Genomic DNA, 22,680 nt, shown 5'->3' with positions numbered 1-22,680 from the left:
AGGCATATCTCTACTGTTTGTCTTCATAACTTCCACGTTGTGAAGACTTTCATAAAAATCGCCTATTCACCCCCCCCTCTAGTCGATATAACGCACTTTCAATTGGTATCGGAGCAAGGTGCACCCTTGTTCTGTGTGATTCGGTTTAACCACCTGGAGTTTTAGCTATGTCGACTGCAGGGATAATCAAAGTCTCCGCTGCGTGCCCCGTCTTTGATGGAACTGAATATACTGGAAGAATAAGATGCGCATGCATCTTGAAGCCATTAACGTCGACCTATGGTATGTCATCGAGAACGGTGTTCCCAAGGCTGGAGAAGGTGTCACTGCTGCTGATGTCAAGAAGTTCACTCAACTGGACTCTACTGCCAAGAATATCATCTACGGTCATCTGACCAGAGGACAATATGGCCGTGTGAGTGCCTTGAAGACATCCAAGCTGGTCTGGGACTGGCTCTCCAAGGTCAATGAAGGCATCTCAACCCAGAGAGATCAAAGAATCAGTGCCCTTCGCAATCTCTTCAACCGCTTCAAGCGAAATGACAATGAGAATGTCCAGCACACATTTGACAGACTCACTAACATCACAAATGAGCTTCAAGCCCTCGACGCTACTGAGATCACCAAACATGAAGTCGTTAAGACGCTGCTGAGATCACTTGATAGTTAGTTTGACATCTTAGCCCTGATGATTCAAGAACGTCCTGATTTCAAGACACTCGATCCATCTGACATACTTGAGAGGCTCAACACACATGAGTTTCTGCTTTCTGAGAAAAGAGATATCTACGGTCCAAACTATAGGCGAACTCGTGCCTTGAAGGCAAAAGCTGTTTCCTCATCTGAAGAAGAATTTGACAGCAGTTCTGATGATCCTAAAGACATTGGAAGGGAACTTGCAATGGTAGTGAAGAAGTTCCAAAAATTCACCAAGAAGAAAGGCTTCAGAAAGTCTTCACGATCAAGCTCAAGGAATGATGAAGCTTCTGCTCATGACTACAAGAAGAAAACATGCCACAAGTGCAAGAAAACTGGACACTTCATCTCTGAGTGTCCACAGTGGGACAATGAGAACAGAAGGAAGAAGAAGAGCAAGGAATATGACTCTGACGACAAGAAGAAGAAGAAATACTCAAAGTCTTCTTCCAAGTCTTCCTCAAAGTATTCATCACACAAGAAGAGCTCATCTGGCAAGGCACGTGCGTTTGTTGGCAAGGAAATGGATTCTGAGGAGGAGTCCGCTTCTGAGGAGGCAGAGGTGGAGTCTGAGGAGGATTCTGATTCTGGCATTGCAAGTCTGGCTACAGCATACGTCGCCAAGTCCATCTTCAACACTGAAGACAATGACTTCATCACCGACACCAATGCAAATGACAAGGATGACTCCACTCCTACCTACTGCTTCATGGCACGTGGTGCCAAGGTAAACACACGCACTACTCGCTATCAAACATCCAGTGACGATGACTCTGATTGTGATTCAAAACCCAGTTACAAAACACTTGCTAAAATTGCAACTGAACAACAAAAGGCCATGGAACATATTCAAAAAATGTTAGACAGAAGCGATGATCTGTTGGGTGCTGAAATGACTCGATCTGAATCCTTAATTGAAGACATAAAAAATCTTCATGTTAAGTATCAGGAACTTGAAGATCGTCTTGATACTCTCTCAACAACTCATGAAAAGCTTTCCTATGATTATCTTCAAAGGAAGCAAGAACTTGAGAAATTGAGAGCGGCTCATGAAGATCTTTAAAAGGAAAACGAGTCACATCGTGCCGAACAGATCAGTTCCGCTCAGGAAGGATTTGAACCACCATGTCTTAAATGCATTGAGCGTGATAATGCTACTTCTGTTGCTGAATGTTCCACTGCTACTGTTGTTGCAATATCTTCAACTGTTGATGTGGTAACTAACCCCTCTGCTGAGGATACCACTGCTATTGCTGATGAGAATGCTAGGTTGAAGACATTGCTTGAAACAGGGATGTACAAAAGTCTTAAAGGACATCAGACATTACGTGATGTCCTCAAGAAGCAGATTCTGAACCGAAACCCTAGGAAAGAGGGTGTTGGGTTCGTAAGGAAAATAAATGCAGATGGCTCTTACTGGAAACCTGAGCAGTACCCCAAAACCACATGGGTTGCTGCAAAGGAACCTTCAGCAGATCCATCCAATTTATCCGGCTTTACTTGTGCTAACCCCATTATCATTGATGAATCCTTTGATGCAAACTATAAACTGTTTAAGAATCAGAATGGTAAAGTGCTTGTCAGGTACATTGGTACTAACTGTAGGAATGGACCGCCTATGAAGAAGATCTGGTTTCCGAAAAAGTGTCTGGAAAATCTTCCTGTGAATGTCTTCATGACACCTCACTTGAAGAAGACAAACCTCAGACCAAAGGCTTCATATGGTCCAAAGGCTTCATACAAACAGAGGACTCACCTGAGTCACACTAACGCAAATGTTTTGCAAGGAAACCATACTCAGGCATATGAATATGAGAGCGGTTCATCAAACCGTCATGTTCATATGACCAAAAATTATTCTGCTTATTCTTATGAGTACTATTGTCCACCTGCAAGACTGTTTGCTAAGGCTTCAAAGCCAAAAATTTCAGATGCTGCACTTAGACTTATTGCTTCTAAGCCACCCTTGAAGATGTGGATGGTTAAGAAGGCTTAACTCTCTTTTGTAGGGAAAGGTCTCTAGCAGAAAACCAAAATCTTCTGACACTATTGCTGGGGACCTTAAAAATCTTGTAGGGAGCAAGATAAAATGCCCGAATGGCATCATTATGTACTTCGTTCCTGAATCGCATGCTACTCTCCCTATTAGTCCTAATCTGGATCTAAGTTTTCATAACCCACTGGTTCATCAAATGTTTTTGCTTCACAATTCTCTTCGTGGAGCCTATCCCCCTAACTGCATTGTAGGGTACGACACCAGCGTCTTCAAAGTCTTCAGAATGGATTATTGATAGTGGGTGTACAAATCACATGACTGGCAAAAGAAGCCTTCTTATGGACTCAACCTTACGTCCATCTGACAAGAGCCACATCACATTTGCTGACACTGGTAAAAGTAAGGTATTGGGTCTAGGTAGAGTTGCAATCTCAAAGGATCAACACATGGATAAAGTCATGCTTGTTGAATCCCTTGGTTTCAACTTAATGTTTGTCTCAATGCTTTGCGATTTGAACATGGTCATAATATTTGGAAAATATCGTTGCCTGGTACTAATGGAATCTGACAAGTCTCTAGTGTTTGAAGGGTATCGGAAAGATGATTTGTATGTGGTAGATTTCTCAGCAGGGCCACAACTTGCAGTATGTCTTCTTGCAAAAGCTTCAGAATGCTGGCTTTGGCATCGGAGGCTTGGGCATGCTGGCATGAGGAACCTCCACACCCTTGCGAAGAAGAAACATGTCATAGGCATCGAGGGCGTCAAGTTCAAGAAAGATCACTTATGCGGTGCCTGTGAAGCAGGGAAGATGACGAGGGCAAAACATCCTTCGAAGACAATCATGACTACTACTCAACCCTTTGAACTGCTCCACATGGATCTTTTCGGTCCCACTCACTACTCAACTTTTACTACTACTGCTTGCCTCTATGGCTTCGTCATTGTTGATGATTACTTAGATATACTTGGGTGCACATAATCCTTTACAAGACTGAAGTGCAGGATGTCTTCAGACGCTTCGCCAATCGAGCTATGAACAATTTTGGCGCCAAGATAAAGCACATCAGAAGTGACAATGGCACTGAATTCAAGAACACTGGCCTTGATACATATCTTGATACCTTGGGCATCACACATGAATTCTCAGCTCCGTACATGCCACAGCAGAATGGCGTCATCGAACGCAAGAACAGAACACTCATTGAGATGGCCAGAACGATGCTAGATGAATACAAGACTCCAAGAAAGTTTTGGACTGAAGCCATTGACACCGCATGCGATACAATCAATCGTGTTTATCTTCACAAGCTTCTGAACAAGACATCTTATGAACTCCTAACTGGCAAGAAGCCAAATGTCAGTTACTTCAGAGTATTTGGCGCAAGGTGCTGGATCAAGGACCCACACCACACCTCAAAATTTGCACCAAAAGCACATGAGGGTTTTATGCTTGGATATGGAAAGGATTCGCACTCCTACAGAGTCTTCAATCTCTTTCATTACAAAGTGGTTGAAACAGTGGATGTGCGGTTCGATGAGACAAATGGTTCACAAAGAGAGCAACTGCCAAATGTGCTTGATGAAATTCCAGCTAGTGAATCAATCAAGCTAATGGGAACTGGAGAGATTATACCTTCTGAAGCTCATCCTGAAGAAGAACTTATCATCTCAGCACCTGATCAACACGAAGACAATGCTCAGCCTGAAGACATTCCTCCCAACAACAACACAGATCAGCAAGAGCAAAGTCTTCGCCCTGTACATCCTCGCGTTGCCAATGAAGTGCAGATTGAAAGAATAATTGATAGCATCAATGCACCTGGTCCACTCACTCGTTCAAGGGCAACTCAGCTAGCAAATTTCTGTGGGCACTTCGCATTCGTCTCAATATCAGAACCCAAGAAAGTTGAAGAAGCCTTCATGGAACCTGAATGGATTCAAGCTATGCAAGAAGAGCTTCAACAGTTTGAGCTGAATAATGTATGGGAACTGGTTAAGCGTCCTGATCCACGAAAGCACAACATAATAGGCACCAAATGGATATACCGCAACAAGCAAGATGAGCATGGTCAAGTTGTCAGAAACAAAGCTCGTCTCGTTGCTCAAGGATATACTCAAGTGGAAGGCATTGACTTTGATGAAACATTTGCTCCTGTGGCTAGGCTTGAAGCCATACGCATACTGCTGGCCTATGCAAATCATCATAACATACTTCTATATCAAATGGATGTGAAAAGTGCCTTTCTCAATGGCAAGATTGAAGAAGAAGTGTATGTTGCACAATCGCCTGGCTTTGAAAATCCAAAACATCCTGACATGGTATACAAGCTCAGCAAGGCACTGTATGGCCTCAAACAAGCCCCTAGGGCCTGGTATGACACACTCAAATACTTCCTGAAGAGCAAAGGCTTCATACCTGGTTCCCTAGATCCCACTCTTTTCACGAAGACATATGATGGTGAACTGTTTGTGTGCCAAATATATGTGGATGACATTATCTTCGGCTGCACCAATCAGAAGTACAGTGAAGAGTTTGGATATATGATGCAAGAGCAATATCAGATGTCCATGATGGGGGAGCTGAAGTTCTTCCTTGGTCTTCAAATACGACAACAACACAATGGCATCTTCATATCTCAAGAGAAGTATCTCAAAGATTGCCTGAAGAAGTTCGGTATGCAAGACTGCAAAGGCTTCACAACACCAATGCCAGCCAAACATCATCTGGGTCCTGACGACAATGGTAAAGAGTTCGATCAAAAGGTATACCGCTCCATGATTGGTTCTTTACTTTATCTATGTGCATCTAGGCCAGATATTATGCTTAGTGTTTGCATGTGTGCTCGATTTCAAGCGGCACCAAAGGAGTCGCATCACTTAGCTGTGAAGCGAATTCTTTGATATTTGGCTCACACCCCAACTCTAGGATTATGGTATCCAAAGGGCTCAGAGTTTGATTTGGTTGGATTCTCTGATGCTGATTATGCTGGTGACAAAGTTGATCGCAAGTCTACGTCAGGCACATGTCACTTTCTCGGACGATCACTTGTATGTTGGTCTTCAAAGAAGCAGAACTGTGTATCTCTCTCCACTGCTGAATCTGAATACATTGCTGCTGGATCTTGCCGCGCTCAGCTTCTGTGGATGAAGCAAACACTCAAGGACTATGGCATTCATCTGAAGCAAGTGCCACTCTACTGCAACAACGAAAGCGCCATCAAGATTGCCAACAACCCAGTTCAGCACTCAAAGACAAAGCACATTGAAATTCGTCATCACTTTCTCAGAGATCATGTTGTGAAGGAAGACATTGATATCATACACGTCAACACTGAAGAGCAATTGGCAGATATCTTCACCAAGCCCTTGGATGAGAAGAGGTTTTGCAAGTTACGGTGTGAGCTAAATATCCTGGAATCCTCAAATGTCATGTGATCAGGCACACATCCTAACCCTTATGCATATTGATGACTTAGATGTGCAACACACGAAGTGAAGTTTATCTTCAATCAATGAAGACATACATTCTAAGTGTGAATACATTAATGTGGAATTTGACTTCGGAGCGCCACGATAATTGTGCACCGTGTCTGGGTCTAATACTTCCTATACGGTGGGTAACGCCACCACCAAATGTTCCATTTTGAAGTGTTTCACTCATGGCGTTACCTTGCAATGTCTTCACGTTTGATTTGGCTTTGAACTCAACATATTTTCATGATTATCTTCACTATGTTGACTATAGATATATATATATATATATATATATATATATATATATATATATATATATATATATATATATATATATATATATATATATATATATATATACGCTAGTGTTCTGTCCTCTACAGCATTCACTTATAGCTATGTCTTCGTGTTGAATCTTCTGAACTAAGTGAATGTGATCGGACCCCAAACTTCTCTATGCTTTCTATCTCAAACTCTATCTCTCTAAGTCATATGCATTCTATTGAAACTGTCGAATGTCTTCACTGCGTCCTTGTCAGCAGAAGATATAGAGACAACCATAAAGTCCATTTTCAATGCTCATTCCTCCACATAAAATGCGGAGAAGCAGGAACGACCACCCGACAATCCAGGCGTGCGTGGGACGTGGAACAAACCCCAAACTTCCGCAAACTGGCCACGCGTTCCTCAGATGCGAATCGCCAGGGGCACCTGTGTAATAGCACAGTGCCGCCCCTGCGCCTATAAATTCACACTTGCCGCGGTCATTATCTCCTTCTTCCACCCTCGCATGAACCCTAGCGCCACCGCTAGCTCTCAACGATGCCGGCGACGAAGCGCTTCGCTGCCGCAACTTCTCTGACGCCGTCTTCACGCCGATCGCGGACATCGTCCTCTCCGCCGTCGCCGTAGGTGTCTTCCATCGCCAAGTTAGGGCATGGAGGATTGAACTGCTCGGCATCATCTCCCACTCCGTCTAGCAGTTCCAAGTGTGGTAAATAAAACTTCTTTTTACAGCCCCTTTTGATCTCATGGTTCTGTCACTTTCTACCATAAGAAGTTTCTCTTCACACAAGTTAGATCTCTCAATCTGCATCTCATAACATGCCTAGTATATTCACTTGTGCTTCATGAAGTAGTTAGATTCCTCACTTGTACTGATTTGTGGGTTCGTACAAATCTGGAACCAACTTCTTATCTATGAGTGAATGTCTTCGCACGATGAGGTCAATGTCTTCTAAACTGATTAATCTTCAAAACCTTCTGAGAATGCATATGACCTCTTCCCCTTCCCTCGCACCTTAATGCTGTCACAGGTACATGTCCGTGGGAGAATCCTTCAGTTCTCATAGTCTGCATTCATTTGCAGAATTCCTACAGCATCACATAAATTCTCCTGAAGCCAGTTCTTATTGGTCCAGAAAAGAAAGCCTTTGAAGCCTTTGAAAGTTTTGAAGCCTTTCAAGTTAAAGTTTATGGCTTCAGAAGCAGCAGCAAGGAAGGGGGCAGACAGCGACGTGGAGAAACTTCCAAAGATCTGCCTGAAGACCTGGCAGAAATGTATAAAACAGATCCTGAAGAGAATTATGGTCAGCGCAAGACCCGAATCCAATGGATTCGACGCTATTGGGCAGAGCAATGGTTCAAATACCGCTTCACAACCCAAGAGTATGCTGAGAAAAGTGCCATCAAAAGACCGTGGGGAGACATCTTATACAAGAACCTTGTACCCAGGTCCAGAGATGAAGCTATTGCCCAAAGCTTCTATCCATGCATGGTTCATGGGCCACAGCCTGATGATGCACATCCGTCGTCACTACTCTGGTGTCGTGACGATAATCTGTTCAAGCGCAACTTCCAGTTTGCCCAACAATCAGCGAAGCAGAACAAGAAGAAATTTGGGTTAGACTTCAACCCTGGTCCCTCCGCACCAAGGGCAGATGGCACACGCGACGCAGAACCCAATATCATCGGTCCGTATGCCAACCTTGAGGGCCTCATCACCCGCATCTTAGTCCAAGGGACTGCCGTGAATGACTCTCCAGCTGACTCTGAGTCTGATGAAGCTCCTGCTGTACTGAAGCCAAAGCAGTCGAAAAAGCCAAAAGCTTCAAAGCCGGCCCCTTCACCAAAAATCTCAAGGGCGAAGCCATTGGCAACTGCACCTCCTGAAGACAGTGTGCAGTCTGAAGACGTATCCGCGTCTCCAAGCCCCAGAAGGCCAAGATGCCTCAGCCACACACCGGCAAAGAGCTCACAGCTGCTAACATTCTGCGCAGCGAAGCCATTGATCTGTCAAGTGATGAAGATCTTGGAGATGACGCTCTCGAGTAGCTCATCAAGAGAAAAGAAGAAGCTGAAATCTTCAACAATTTGCCTCTCTTTGATGTCGCCATCATCCACAACTTCATCGACGAATGGTTTGCCACACCAAACATCAGATTTGAAGATCTGCAGCTGCCTGTTGGCCTCAGCGTCGCCTTCCAAGGCGCTATTGCTTCAGAACTTGCAATTGCCCAGCGCATTGTTGAACTGAAGCAGAAAATTGATCATGAAAAGGCTCAGTTCAAGAAGCATATGACCAAGCTCAGCGTACAAGAAGTGAAGAGCTTCAAGATCATGTTGCACGAACTAAAGGAAAACTTTCTGAAGAAGCATGCAGAAGCTCAAGGTTCGCGGGAGCGAATGAAGACTCTTGCAGACAGATGTGTGCAGGCCTACAATGAGGCCGAGAAGCGCAAGGCACTTGGGCGTCCTGGCATCGACCCCAAGATGGCTGCGAAGAAGAAGAAGAAGCCTGCTATGGCTGAACTAGAGGCACCAAGGCAAGTAGCAGTTCCAATTGTCTTCCCAACTGCAACGACTGGCTCGAAGCCAAAGAGCCGGTCAACCGCTTCAGAGCTCAAGAAGACGCGAACTGCAGAGGCTGAAGCCAGGAAGCGGAAACACTCTGAAGCCTCTCCTTCTGCCCCCACTCAGAAGAAGCGAAAGATCAAGAAAGCTCGGGCTGCTCCCACAGAGCCCTTGATGGTTGAACCCCTTTCTGTCGTCTATCCTGACGCAGAACGACAACTGACAGTTCATGAGCCTGCTTCCACAGAGGCTCCTGAAGCTGAAGACATACCAGCAGCCGACCCATCGCTGCTGAAGACATTGGTTATCAGGACAATGTACAAGATGATGTAGCCCTTCCTCAGTATGAACACAGCGAACTCATCAGCATTGGTCGTCCTCTGACGCCAATTGCACAAGATGCGTCATGGGCGGATCGCCCTCAAGAGGAAGAAGACAATGAGGCCCAGCCCACTCCAACCCCACAGAAGTCGTCTACATTCCGCAGGCTTCGCAAAGGTCCAATGCCTCAAGTCTATGCTGAAGACATTTCGGCTGCATCAGCTGCAGAAGAAGCACCACAAGAGCCCACTCCTATGCTCCACCAAGAAGCAGTTCTCCAGGAGAACGTGCTTGTGACCGACCCTCCAGCTAGTCAAGCGGAGGCTGAAAAAATTGAGGCTGCCACAACCAACACTGAGGCCAATGTGGAGCCCTCCCCACCAAAAGCTTCAGAAGACAGCGAAGCTACTGATCCAGACACTTCTGTTCCTGAGTCTGCTGCAGGTCCTCAATTTGATTACCATGTTGAGCACAGGCCTCATGTCCAGAAGCCAGTCCCACGGCTGCCGAGGTTCCCAGGTCCTGCATCAGCACCTGGATCCTTTAACATTAATAGCTTCAAGGCAGATAATACGTTCTTCAACAGCTCCAAGAACCCCTATTCAAGGGAAAGGATTTCATCAGATAGGTTCTGGAGCTATCCTCAGCGCAGCTACTATTCATGCATCCTATACAACCAAGGTCGCATCTTCCCGCACAAGCGCCTTGATGTTGAAGCCATTGCTGGTCTGCCCTGTTTAGAGGAAGAATTGGATTGCTTCAAGCAAGTGGGTCTGCTGCAGTTTGTAACTGATGAAGAGCACTAGAACGAAGAGCTTCTACTGCAATTTTATGCCATCCTCCACATCAAAGGATACAACAGAGATCCGAAGACTTGGGCCCTGGAGTGGATGACCGGCAATGTCCATCACGAAGCCAATGCATTTGATATCATTGAGCTCACCGGCCTGCCCACTCCTGGCGAATTCTTTGAGGAAGGCTGTCCACTACACACTGAAGCTCTTGAGAGCATATTCCAGAGGCCTGAACCGAATATGAGTCAGATGCTCTCCATGATGAAGCCATTGCCACACGATGCTCCTTATCCAATAGAGTTCTTTGTTGAAGACTTTGAGTACCTGCCCAGAACCATCTATCACATTATCCGGCGGACTCTCTGGCCTATCAAAGGGCACTCTCCAAATGCCAAGATCGAGGGTGCAATGAAGACTCTGCTGTTTTGTATCCTTCATGGCAAATGCTTCAATGCACAGGACTTCTTCATATGCCAACTAGCTGCATCAGGCTCAGATCTGTTTGGTTTAAAGTTCTATGCTCCTTGGGTAATGAGACTGGTCAAGCTTCACTCTGCGATCTCATATCAGCCCTCAGCCCGCAACCATCAGATCTTCTTGCTAGATGTGGATACATCTGCTGAAGCTATATATCCTGAGCCTGCCAAGCAACCTTTGAGTCTTCAGAATGCAGAACACCAGAGCTTCACTCAAAACGTTGAAGGTGTTGAAGCCATCTCCAGGGTGTATCCTTTGGCTGGCACTACACGTGCACCACACCCTGCTTCAACTGAAGCCACTGACAGTGCAACTGCTTCAAGACCCAAGAAGCGCGCTCGTGTTCTCAATGATCGAGAGCTTCTTGTGGCCCTTCATCAAAAACAAGATAGGCATCATGACTGGCTAAAGCGTCAGATGAAAAGCCTCTTGGTGGATGTTAATCGTCTTCGAAATCTTGCCACCAAGAATGCTTTCGTTACCCATGAAACCTGTCGTCGTACATGGAAAGGGCTATCAATGATGTGTACTGAAGCTGAACTTGAAGAGGATGGCTTCACTGAGCGATTCAAGTTTGACACCACACCTCCTAGAAGGGATGTGATGCGAAGCACACCATCACTTGAAGACTCTGAGTTCTCTTCATCTGCTGCAACAGTAACTGCACGAGTCATCGAGGATGAAGACGATGCAACTTCACCACCACCCTCTTCTGCACCGCCAAACACCTCCAACGACCCTGCTGCTCCTGGGAACGAGTAGACACTCTATGTCTTCAAACCCTTTTTGGTCCTTACTGACAAAAGGGGGAGAAGCATATGGGTTGATAGTCTTCAAGCGGGTCCATATGGGCGGGTGCTTTATTTTTTGTTATATTTTGCTTCGTGCTTACAACTCTCGTTTTACATTTGGTTCTTATGAGTTGTAACACTTAAACCAGATGGTCGTCTGCTACTTGTTTGCCACCCTGTTTTGCGAAGATAAATTCCGCATGTGCGACGATCAATTCCGCACTTATCTCATTCTGCAGACGTCCATTTTCCATTATGCATGTCATTATCTTCATATACTTTCACATGCATAGTGGATTGTCATCATAAGCTGAAGTGGATCTCCACAAGTACAACCTGCCATGTGCATTTGCATTCCAAAAGCAAATTAACTTATATGCACATCTTCAGGGGGAGCCCTTGCAACTTATGAAGACAATTCCTCATCCTTTACAATTTCACAGACTATATTCCCCGTTGAAAACTTCAACTAGTTTGTCATCAATCACCAAAAAGGGGGAGATTGTAAGTGCATCTAGTGCCACCCCTATTTGGTTTTGGAGTATTGACGACAAACCTAGTTGAGGGACTAATGTGTTTGTGAGAATTGCAGGATAACACAGGTAGAAGTCCCTCATTGATTCGGTTTTACTACCAGAGATGACCCCTAAAAATGTATGAAGACATTCAAGCCAAAGGTGGTATATGAAGATATTCACATTGAAGACTATGACAAAAGAAGACACGTTATGAAGCCTATGGAGCTCGAAGACTTAGATCTTTCGTAGTTCTTTTTCTTTTGTGTTGAGTCATAGGAACCACCGTACTGTTAAGTGGGGTCCAGGAGAACTAGTCAGAATGACTGAAGTGATGCCTAAACCAAAAACCTATGTCTTCGAGTGAAGACAATGAGAGCGAATCTTGTCCAGAGCCGGACAAGTCAGCTTTGCTTGTAGCCCAAGTAAAGTTGCCATGAGAGTTTGAAATCTGACCGTTGAGACACGTGTCAGTTCCTTAGTGACCCAGGGTCATTTCGGACAAATCAGGCCGGGTTGCCAAGTGGCTATAAATAGCCCACCTCCTACAACCATAAACGGTTGGCTGCTCAGATTTTAGTGCACGGCTTTTGTCGTTTGAGAGCAACCCACCTCGAAGCCTTTGAGAGAGAGAATTCCTTGCGAGGATAAAGCCCTAACCACCCAGAGCCAGAGAACATTGGGCATCACTTAAGTCTTCTTGTCTGTGTGATCTGAAGACTTATTACACTTGAGGACTATGCATCCCAGACGGTTAGGCGCCGCGTTCAGAGCATCCAAGAGACATTGTGGATTGCCAGTGAACAAAGTCTGTGAAGGTTTGGGAGTCTACCTTGAAGACTTACCAGAGTGATTGGGCAAGGACTATGTGACCTTAGCTCAAGGAGAATACGGTGAGGACTTGGTGTCCTGAGCTGCGTGTTCAGGACTGGGTGTCCGGGACTGTGTGTCCTAAGGTTTAAATACCTAGCCGCTCCAACCAGACATACAGTTGTCACAGCAACTGGCACTGGTCCAACACATCATTGTCTTCAACGAGTCACTGGTTTCATCTTCACTTCTTTTTACTTACTGATCCCTCATTGTGAAGTCATTGCGTGCCTGTTCTATCTTTTGTCTTCACAGCGTGAGTGTATGATCTGTTTGGCTTCATAGTATCTTCCTACCTGATCCTAATTACACTACAGCTATTTGTCACTGTGCTTTCACTCTGTTGATACTTGACCATGGCTTGCCTAGTGTAGTCTAACTTCCGCTGCATAGTAATAGGCATATCTCTACTGTTTGTCTTCATAACTTCCACGTTGTGAAGACTTTCATAAAAATCGCCTATTCACCCCCCTCTAGTCGATATAACGCACTTTCACGTAGTCTTCGAAAGGACTAGCTATCCCCCTCTTATTCCGGCATTCTGCAGTTCAGTCCACATATGATAGCCTTATTCCAGTTTATACCAATGCATTCATATGTAGTGTAGCTCCTTGCTTGCGAGTACTTTGGATGAGTACTCATGGTTGCTTTCTCCCTCTTTTCCCCTTTCCCTTCTACCCGATTGCTGCGATCAGACGTTGGAGTCCAGGAGCCAGACACCACCGTCGACGACGACTACTACTACTCGGGAGGTGCCTACTACTATGTGCAGCCCGCTGACGGCGACCAGGAGTAGATTAGGAGGATCCCAGGCAGGAGGCCTGCGCCTCTTTCGATCTGTATCCTAGTTTGTGCTAGCCTTCTTAAGGCATTCTTGTTTAACTTATGTCTGTACTCAGATATTGTTGCTTCCGCTGACTCGTCTATGATCGAGCTCTTGTATTCGAGTCTTCGAGGCCCCTGGCTTGTAATATGATGCTTGTATGACTTATTTTATTTGTAGAGTTGTGTTGTGATATCTTCCCGTGAGTCCCTGATCTTGATCGTACATGTTTGCGTGTATGATTAGTGTATGATTGAATCGGGGGCGTCACAAGTTGGTATCAGAGTCGACTGCCTGTAGGAATCCCCTTCCACAGTCCTTGGCCGAAGTCGAGTCTAGACATTGCAAAAAAATTTACTAACATGGTTGTGTGCCTTACGGGCCCACGTCGCCATCTGGGTGGTATTAGGATCTTTTACTCCTCGATCCTTACTCTGGGACTCTGAACTCTCTCCTACTCGGGTTGAATGATTTTACTAACTCTAACACTAGGATCCCGTGACCACGTTCACCCCAAAGTTGGATAAGCCCTAGTTATTCTTTAGAGTAGTATTTGAACATTATCCATATTGTCATTTGACTCCTGTGAAAACATCTTTGTTTTTAGATGGAACCCACGAGGCAGGTCGTGCGCCACACGATGGCCATTGGTGCCTCAGGATCACCTGCTGTGTTGGTTGAGATGATGACCTATCTGGGTTATCGCTGGCACCTTGAGTACACCGTCTATGAGGAGTATCAGGACTTCAATCAGGAGCAGTACCGTGCCATCGTACACCTCTACTCTCGGGAGTATGACTCCACTACCGTGATGCACACTGCTCATGGTGTTGGAGTGACTATCGACATGCTGGTCCACGATGCTGCTTATGCTGCTTTGACACGTCTTCGTGGAGAGTATCAGGAGTTGGATACCTCCCCCTTCAGGCACATTGCTATCGCATCCGATGTTGGTGCGGAGGGATACTACACTGCTGCCTACTCCATTGTCACCCGACAGCCCTTCTACCATCAGAACCTGGTTCTGCATGCTGATGGGCTGGTAGAGCTAACCGAGCTCTTCGCCACGAGCTGTACACCACCCGTCAGCACCTGTATCGTGCTTTGACGTTGTTCACCCCTCTGTCCGCTCTGGTGATCTGTCGCGTTCTGCCATCTACCCTGCCAGGACCGTGATGCCCCAGGGCGTCGGCTGGCCAGATGTGGGAGGCTACTCTCCTGCACTTGGTCCTCTCCTGCCACCTACGCATCGGGTTCCGCACCAGAGTATCCACGGACCCCGGGCTACTCGCGTGGAGGTCTTCCCTTCGCGTCACTACCAGCTGTCAGGCTACACCTACCTCCACAGTTCCTTTTGGGACTGATGTAGGCTTGCTTGTTAGTGTTAGATGCATTCGTCGCGAGCCTGCGTGCCGCCTATGATGTATTAATCTATGTACTGAACTCTGTGTATCGAACTTTATGCATGATCTCTTTTGTAAGATATGACGACTACTATGTAGTATCTATCGTGCTGCTTTCATTGTGCATGTTTCATCATGAATGATTCTTGTCTTTAAAAATTTCTCGATGCTGAACTACCCCTGTTATATATTAGCAGGATGGTTAGACCAGGTGGTCGTGGACGTGGTGGCAACCTCCCACCACCGCCTGAGTACATGGCTGGTATGATCCGACAGCTTGAGATGAATCGTCAGTTCATAGAGAATATGATGGCTCAGTTTCCTCGCCCCAATATGAACCAGCAGCCAACCCCAGTAACTCTGCAGGATTTCATGCGCCTGAACCCAACTGTGTACCGCAGCTCAACTCAGCCTCTGGATGCTGATGACTGGCTCCGTGACATCACCTATGAGATGGAGTCTGCTGATGTAGCCCCTGCCAGCTATGTCACCTTTGCTTCCTTCTTCCTGAAGGGACCCGCAGCTCAATGGTGGGACAGCCATAGGCGTACTCTGCCAGTTGGAACAATCATCACCTGGCCAGACTTCCAAGCTGCCTTCCGTGCTCTCTTCATTCCTCAGGGAGTCATGGACCGTAAGAAGCGCGAGTTTCGCAACCTCACCCAAGGCAACAAGACTGTTGAAGCTTATCAGCGGGAGTTTCTTGACTTGTCCCTCTATGCTGAAGAGGACATTGCAACTGATGCATGCAGACAGGAGAAGTTCCGTGATGGCCTTCAAGCTGACATCAAGCTTGCACTTCTAGTGCATGACTTTGCTGATTTCACTACCCTGGTGAACAAGGCCATCAATGTCGAAACTGGTCTGCAGGAATACCAGAGCTCTCACGGGCGCAACCGTGACACAGGCTCATCTTTGGGCCCGTCCTCGCAGAAGCGCAAGATATGGATTCCCAACAGCATGTACCAGCCGAATGCACCTGCCCCAAGGCAGACCTATGATGCACCTCCTCTGCCTGCTCCTCCAACTAGGCAGCCAAGACTTCCAGCTCCACCACCACAAGCTCCTGTTCCCACTCCCAATAATGGTCTGTGCTACAAGTGTGGTCAACCAGGTCACCGTGCTAGGGATTGCAATCAGAACCAAAATCAACTGGCCCTCCCAGCAACTGGCCGTGGAAGCAACCAGCCCCGCAACAACAATGCCAAGTCTTATGGTCGTGTCCATGCCAACCACGTTGATCTCAATGAAGTTCTAGACCAGCCCGCTATCGTGATGGGTACACTCCTCGTAAATTCAGCACCAGCATCTGTTTTATTTGATACAGGTGCATCACATTCATTCATGTCAAAGGATTTTGCATTCATGCATGGCATTAAAAGCGAGGACCTAAACACTTTGCTATTAGTACATACTCTCGTGGGCCAATGTCGGACCTCCATGATTTGCAACGACGTCCCCGTTGAAATCGAAGGACTGGAATTCCTTGCCTCTCCCATCGTACTGAAGTCTTGTAGCTACTATCACTACTATCATATTACTTTGCTACTAAATACTTTGCTGCAGATATTAAGTTTTCAGGTGTGGTTGAATTGACAACTCAGCTGCTAATACTTGATAGTATTCTTTGGCTCCCCTTGTGTCGAATCAATAAATTTGGGTTGAATACTTTACCCTCGAAAACTGTTGCGATCCCCTATACTTGTGGGTTATCATGGCTTATCTCTTATTTTGAATCGCTATATGGAATGAAGATTAAGTTTCCATGAAAGTGACATGCTTACTAGTAACTTGGATGATGAGCCTGCTAAGTTCTTTGCTCGGGTCTTCTGCTGTAAAATTAACTATTTCCCTTAAAGTATTTTGGGTGTTCCTATTCTAAACTAACAAAAAATGATATACAACACGTGGTAGATAAGATTATTAATATTGTGACTGGATGGTGGGGATTAACTTTCCTGCCAGGGGAAGCATGTGCTTCTCAAAACTTGTGTTTCTAGTATACCTCTGCATATGACATCCGAAATAAAATTCTCCAAGTTGGTCATGCATGACATCAACTCTCAAATATCCCATTTCTTTTGGGCCCATCTCGGTGATTCACACAAGTACCAACTTGTTATTCTTTTTTCGTAGAAACCAACTTGCTATTCGGGGCTTATCTATCCAGAAAAGGTTGTTTGGTATTATTGGAGTCTCGGATATTCGTGACTTCAACATGACCTTGCTAGCTTCTCGGGATGATATTTTGTGGGAGGGAATAGAAGTTGGCAAATCCTGCTAGACTATTTATATAATACTCGCAACCCAAAGCAATATTGGCTCTCCCTTTCGGAAGGGCTTGACTTGGGCCATGTCAGCCTCTAGACCCTTTTATAGATGGAGGTGATGGATGGTAAGAATGCCAAATTTCAGCATGATACTTGGGTGGAAGATCTCACTCGAAAAACTTTTGAGAATAATTTGACATTTGTCAATAAAAAAATTGTCTGGTTGCTCAAGTTAGATGGTTCTATCTTGATCTTAGTTTTTAGAGATGTGTTAACTATTAGTTAATGTCCATGTGGAATGAACTCCTACTTTTGATACAATGTTTCAAGTAACGGAGGGTTTGGATAAACCCAGGAGTTATGAGCCTTCTGGCCTATACTCTTCTAAATATCTCCATCATATTATCAATTTTGGTGCTTTTGGGTAATATTTATGGAAAATTATTAACCCTTGCCCTCATATTTCATGTGTTCCTTTGGCTTGTGGTTAACAATAGAATCCTCACCAGGGACAACCTTCTGAAATGAAGACATGTTCGTTGATGATATTATCTACGTACATGTTTTGTGATGGTGGGAGACTACTCAACAACTTTTCTTTGATTGTATTGTGGCTATAGCTATTTGGACTTATATTTCTGAATTGTTCCAATGTGCATCACATGCATATGTGGATGCTTGCTATTTACCGTAAATGGATTTCCAGATTAAACAGATGGTGTGTATAACACGCTTACCAGTGCTACTATGTAAAGCCTCTCTACTGTGCGCAATGATGCCTGTTTTCAAGGAAATTTTTGGAAGGATGTCAGATGTGTCTTATGAAAAATAATATCTTCACTTCATTGGTGGAATATCATGTGCGGCAGCTCACAATCTGTCAAGTGATACAATGCCTCTTACTGCTAGAACATTCCGGGAAGAACTACTATGAATAGCCTGGAGATGATCTTGCCCATGGATAGAACAAATGAGCACCGCCGGCAATTCCTACGAGCAAACATGAACTAGTTTGAGACATTGAGTGATCATCTGTCTTGAGTGTGTTGTAGTCTATAGTGTTGTTATGTTAGTTTGTTTGGCATGTACGAAAATCTACGGTACTTTGATTGGTGTAGATACTCTGATTGTTCCTGAACGTTGTGAACGGTTTATGTGGCCTTGTTTTCAATGAAAATGGGTTGGGCCGAACCATTTCTTTCAAAAGAAGTTTGCCATTATTGGTCCTCCTTATTTATTTTGTGTAGCTTTAGTCAAATCCTAGAGAAGATGCAGAGCAACAAGGTCGAGGCAGTGGTGGTATGGCCGACTCGCGGTGTCCCCGATGGGGACGAGCGGGAGAAAGGGAACCCACGGCCGGCAGCGGCGTCGACAAGAGTGAGGCAGATAATTGACGAGTGTGGATGTGGGGAACGACCAGGGAAGGGGGGGCGACGCTGAAGAAGGCCCATGTTTTGAGGGATACCCACGACATGGTGGACCAGCGGAAGAGCCGACTTGGGGAGGTCAGACCGGTGAGGTGGCGTGGGGAGAAAGAACCCGAAGTGGCAGCCCTTGGGTTTCCATCCAACGGTCGTCGCTGAACTGATGCTTGCTGTGTCATAGTGACTGCGTCAATGCTGGGCTGCCTTCGGAGTAATGCTAGACTTACGTAAGATTACTTACAACTTTTTATCCTCAAAAAAAAAACTTACAAGTTTTACGTAAAAGGAAACGTGAAGAGCTGTGATTGGAGAGATAGGGGGAGGAAGGGGCTCACCCCGTAAAAATCATGGGGAGGTTTAGTTAGGAAGTTCAGGTAAGTTTTTTTGCGAGATTTTTTAGGTAAGTTTGAGAGATGATTATCGCTGCCCTGGTTAGTGCGCACTACTGACCTGCGTTAAGTGGAAATTTTGTGGGCCCAGCTCTCACGACCAAAACAGAAAAAGTCGAACAGACGACACACGAAGGAATCTTGACTATTGGCTACTGTGGCACCTGAAGCCACCAGCAAGATTCCCACGCACCACACTGCATCGCGCCATGGAACCAAGAGCCCCTCTCCCTCACTTTTCGATCATCTCAACAAAGCGGAGCATGCATGTACGCGCACGGCGACCATGTCCATGGCGGCTCACGGGACGCACCGAGCCACGCATCGGCCTCCTCCCCGGAAACGTCCAAATTCCTTCTGCCCGAGGGAGAGAGAAAAAGGCGCCTTGTTTGCTTTCTCTTCGCCTCATCTGCTTGTTGCCCTCCCCCTGTCCTCCTCGAGGACCGCCATGCTGCGCTACTCCCTAGCTTTCCTTTTTGGAGCTCTGCTTGTTGCCTCCCCACGCTTCTACAGTTGAGATCTCTCCACAATTGAGATTTTTCAAAAATCCCCGCTCTCCCCGCGCAGCATTCACCTCCTCTTTCTGCTATAAAACTCGTCCAATCTTCATCAGTCGAGAGGGCATCCACCAAAATGCCTCGTTTCCGCCACTGCTTATCCATGTCCCCCCTCGTGATCCTCCTCTTCCATCTTGCAACATGGCCTGTGCACGGTGAGGTCGCCAATGGCGGCCACCGCGACCTCCCTTTCCTCCTCTCGTTCAAGGCCTACAACCCCAACAATGTCACGGTCCTGAAGACCTGGGTCGGCCCCGACCCATGCTCCGGCGCGTGGCTCGGGGTCCGGTGCTCCAGGGGGAGGGTGGCGGGCGTCTTCTTGGACGACGCATCGCTGGTGGGCAGCGTGGCTCCCCTCCTCGGGCTCACCCAGATCAGGGTGCTCGCCGTCAGGAGGAACTCCCTGTCCGGCCCTCTCCCTCCATTGGACAACTCCACGAGCCCAAGGTTGAGGCACCTGCTCGTCTCCCACAACAACCTCAGCGGAGGCCTCAACCTTTCGCTGCCTTCCCTGGTCACTCTGCGAGCAGAGCACAACGGATTCCATGGCGGCTTGCAGGCTCTGCGCCTGCCGATGGTCAGAAGGTTCAACGTGTCGAGTAACGAGCTCGTCGGAGAGATCCCCAGCTCCCTGTCGGGATTCCCGAGCTCGTCTTTCGGCAGCAATGTCGATCTCTGTAGCAAGCCTCTTCCGAGGTGTATACATGCTTACAATGCAGTGGAAGATAGCGCCTCAAATGCTACCACTGGTGTCGCTCAGTCTCCTACTGCAGCAACAAATACATCGAGTGGCAGTCCGAGCTCTTCCAGTAATGGAAGATTCAGTCAGCTTGGCATGACCGCACTCGTGGCCACTGGCATTGGCAATGCAGTGCTGATAGCGATCTCGCTGGCCATCTCTGTGGCCATGTTCATCTACATGAGAAGAAAGCTGAGGCCCTCTAACGACGATTCCAAATCCAGTGCGTCTCTTTGCTTCGAGGAGGAAGACAAGATCAGGAGTGGTGAAGAGAAGTGCCAGAAGAGCGGCGCCCTGGTCTGCTTCGACGGCGGCGAGGAGCTGAGGCTGGAGAGCCTGCTCAAGGCCTCGGCGGAGGTGCTCGGCAAGGGCGTGTCCGGGAGCACGTACAAGGCCGTCCTCGAGGACGGCATCGTGGCGGCCGTGAAGCGGCTCAGCGCCCTGCAGTTCCCCGGCCGGAGCAAGGCCTTCGACCGCCACATGCGGCTCGTCGGCAGGCTCCGGCACCGCCACGTCGTCAGCCTCAGGGGCTACTGCAACTCCAACGGCGAGCGGCTGCTCGTCTACGACTACCTCCCCAACGGGAGCCTCCAGTCCCTTCCGCAAGGCAACGGTATGTGCGCTCAAAAAATGGCAAATCAGCCGTGAATTTTCAATGGCGCTGTACATCTCCATTGATGCAAGAAGTGCTTGCTGACGGGCTGTTACAGGTGGAGGCGGCAGAACGAGGAGCCTGGACTGGGCGACGAAGAAGGGCATCCTGTTCGGTGCGGCGCAGGGCCTCAACTACATCCACACGTTCCCGGCGCGGCCGGCGCTGGTGCACGGGAACGTGAAGCCGTCCAACATCCTCCTCGACGAGCGCGGCGCCGCGTGCGTCTCCGAGTGCGGGCTCATGCGCTACGCCGCCAGCGTCCCGCAGTCCGGCCCGCAGCCGCCCGAGCTGTTCCTGGACCGGGCGTCGGAGGCGGTGTCGGGCCGCGGCGGATGGCGCGGGTACGCGGCGCCGGAGCTGACGGCGCCGGGCGCGAGGGCGACGCAGGAGTCGGACGTGTACAGCTTCGGGATGGTGCTCCTGGCGGTGGTGACCGCCAAGGGCGCCGCGGACGGCGGCGAGGACGAGGGAGAAGGGGAGGAGACGATGGGGATGGTGAAGATCGGCGTGCTGTGCACCGCCGAGGCGCCGGAGGAGAGGCCCAGGATGGCGCAGGTGCTCACCATGATGAGCGAGTTCATGTAGTGTTTTGCTGGTGTAGTGTCACGGAATTTCTTCGAGCTTTGCAGAAGTAGCCTGTAGGCAAGAAAGGGTATTGCTTTCAAGAACTGGATACAACAACAACAACAAAGCCTTTAGTCCCAAACAAATTAGGATAGACTAGAAATAAAACCCATAAAATCTCGCAACCAACTCATGACTGACATATGGATAGCAAGCTTCCACACATCCCTGTCCATAACTAGCTCTTTGGTGATACTTCAATCCTTCAGGTCTCTCTTAACAGACTCCTCCCACGTCAAATTCGGTCTACCCCGCCCTCTCTTGACACTCTCCGCACGCGTTAGCCGTCCGCTATGCACTGGAGCTTCTGGAGGCCTGCGCTGAATATGCCCAAACCATCTCAGACGATGTTGGACAAGCTTCTCCTTAATTGGTGCTACCCCAACTCTATCTCGTATATCATCATTCCGGACTTGATCTTTTCTCGTGTGGCCACACATCCATCTCAACATACGCATCTCCGCTATACCTAACTGTTGAACATGTCGCCTTTTAGTCGGCCAACACTCCGCGCCATACAACATTGCGGGTCGAACCGCCGTCCTGTAGAACTTGCCTTTTAGCTTTTGTGGCACTCTCTTGTCACAGAGAATGCCAGAAGCTTGGCGCCACTTCATCCATCCGGCTTTAATTCGATGGTTCACATCTTCATCAATACCCCCATCCTCCTACAACATTGACCCCAAATACCGACAGGTGTCCTTCCGAGGTACCACCTGGCCATCAAGGCTAACCTCCTCCTTCTCACACCTAGTAGTACTGAAACCGCACATCATGTACTCGGTTTTAGTTCTACTAAGCCTAAACCCTTTCGATTCCAAGGTTTGTCTCCATAACTCTAACTTCCTATTTACCCCCGTCCGACTATCGTCAACTAGCACCACATCATCCGCAAAGAGCATACACCATGGGATATCTCCTTGTATATCCCTTGTGACCTTATCCATCACCAATGCAAAAAGATAAGGGCTCAAAGCTGACCCCTGATGCAGTCCTATCTTAATCGGG

General features: G+C 47.3%; 1 protein-coding gene across 1 annotated transcript; it reads left to right on the top strand.

The window, feature by feature from the left end:
- Positions 1–19,501: 19,501 nt before the first annotated feature.
- Positions 19,502–21,663, top strand: LOC119353952 (probable leucine-rich repeat receptor-like protein kinase At1g68400). The gene is made up of 2 exons (XM_037620654.1): positions 19,502–21,006; positions 21,104–21,663. Exons 1-2 carry the CDS (start codon positions 19,731–19,733, stop codon positions 21,631–21,633), a joined length of 1,806 nt encoding a protein of 601 aa, XP_037476551.1. The 5' UTR covers positions 19,502–19,730; the 3' UTR covers positions 21,634–21,663.
- The last annotated feature ends 1,017 nt before the right edge of the window (positions 21,664–22,680 follow it).

The sequence above is a fragment of the Triticum dicoccoides genome, chromosome 2A (genome assembly GCF_002162155.2).
Source record: "Triticum dicoccoides isolate Atlit2015 ecotype Zavitan chromosome 2A, WEW_v2.0, whole genome shotgun sequence".
NCBI lineage: Eukaryota > Viridiplantae > Streptophyta > Magnoliopsida > Poales > Poaceae > Triticum > Triticum dicoccoides.
Note: the sequence above shows the minus strand (reverse complement) of the source record. Positions and strands in the feature narration are given on the sequence as shown.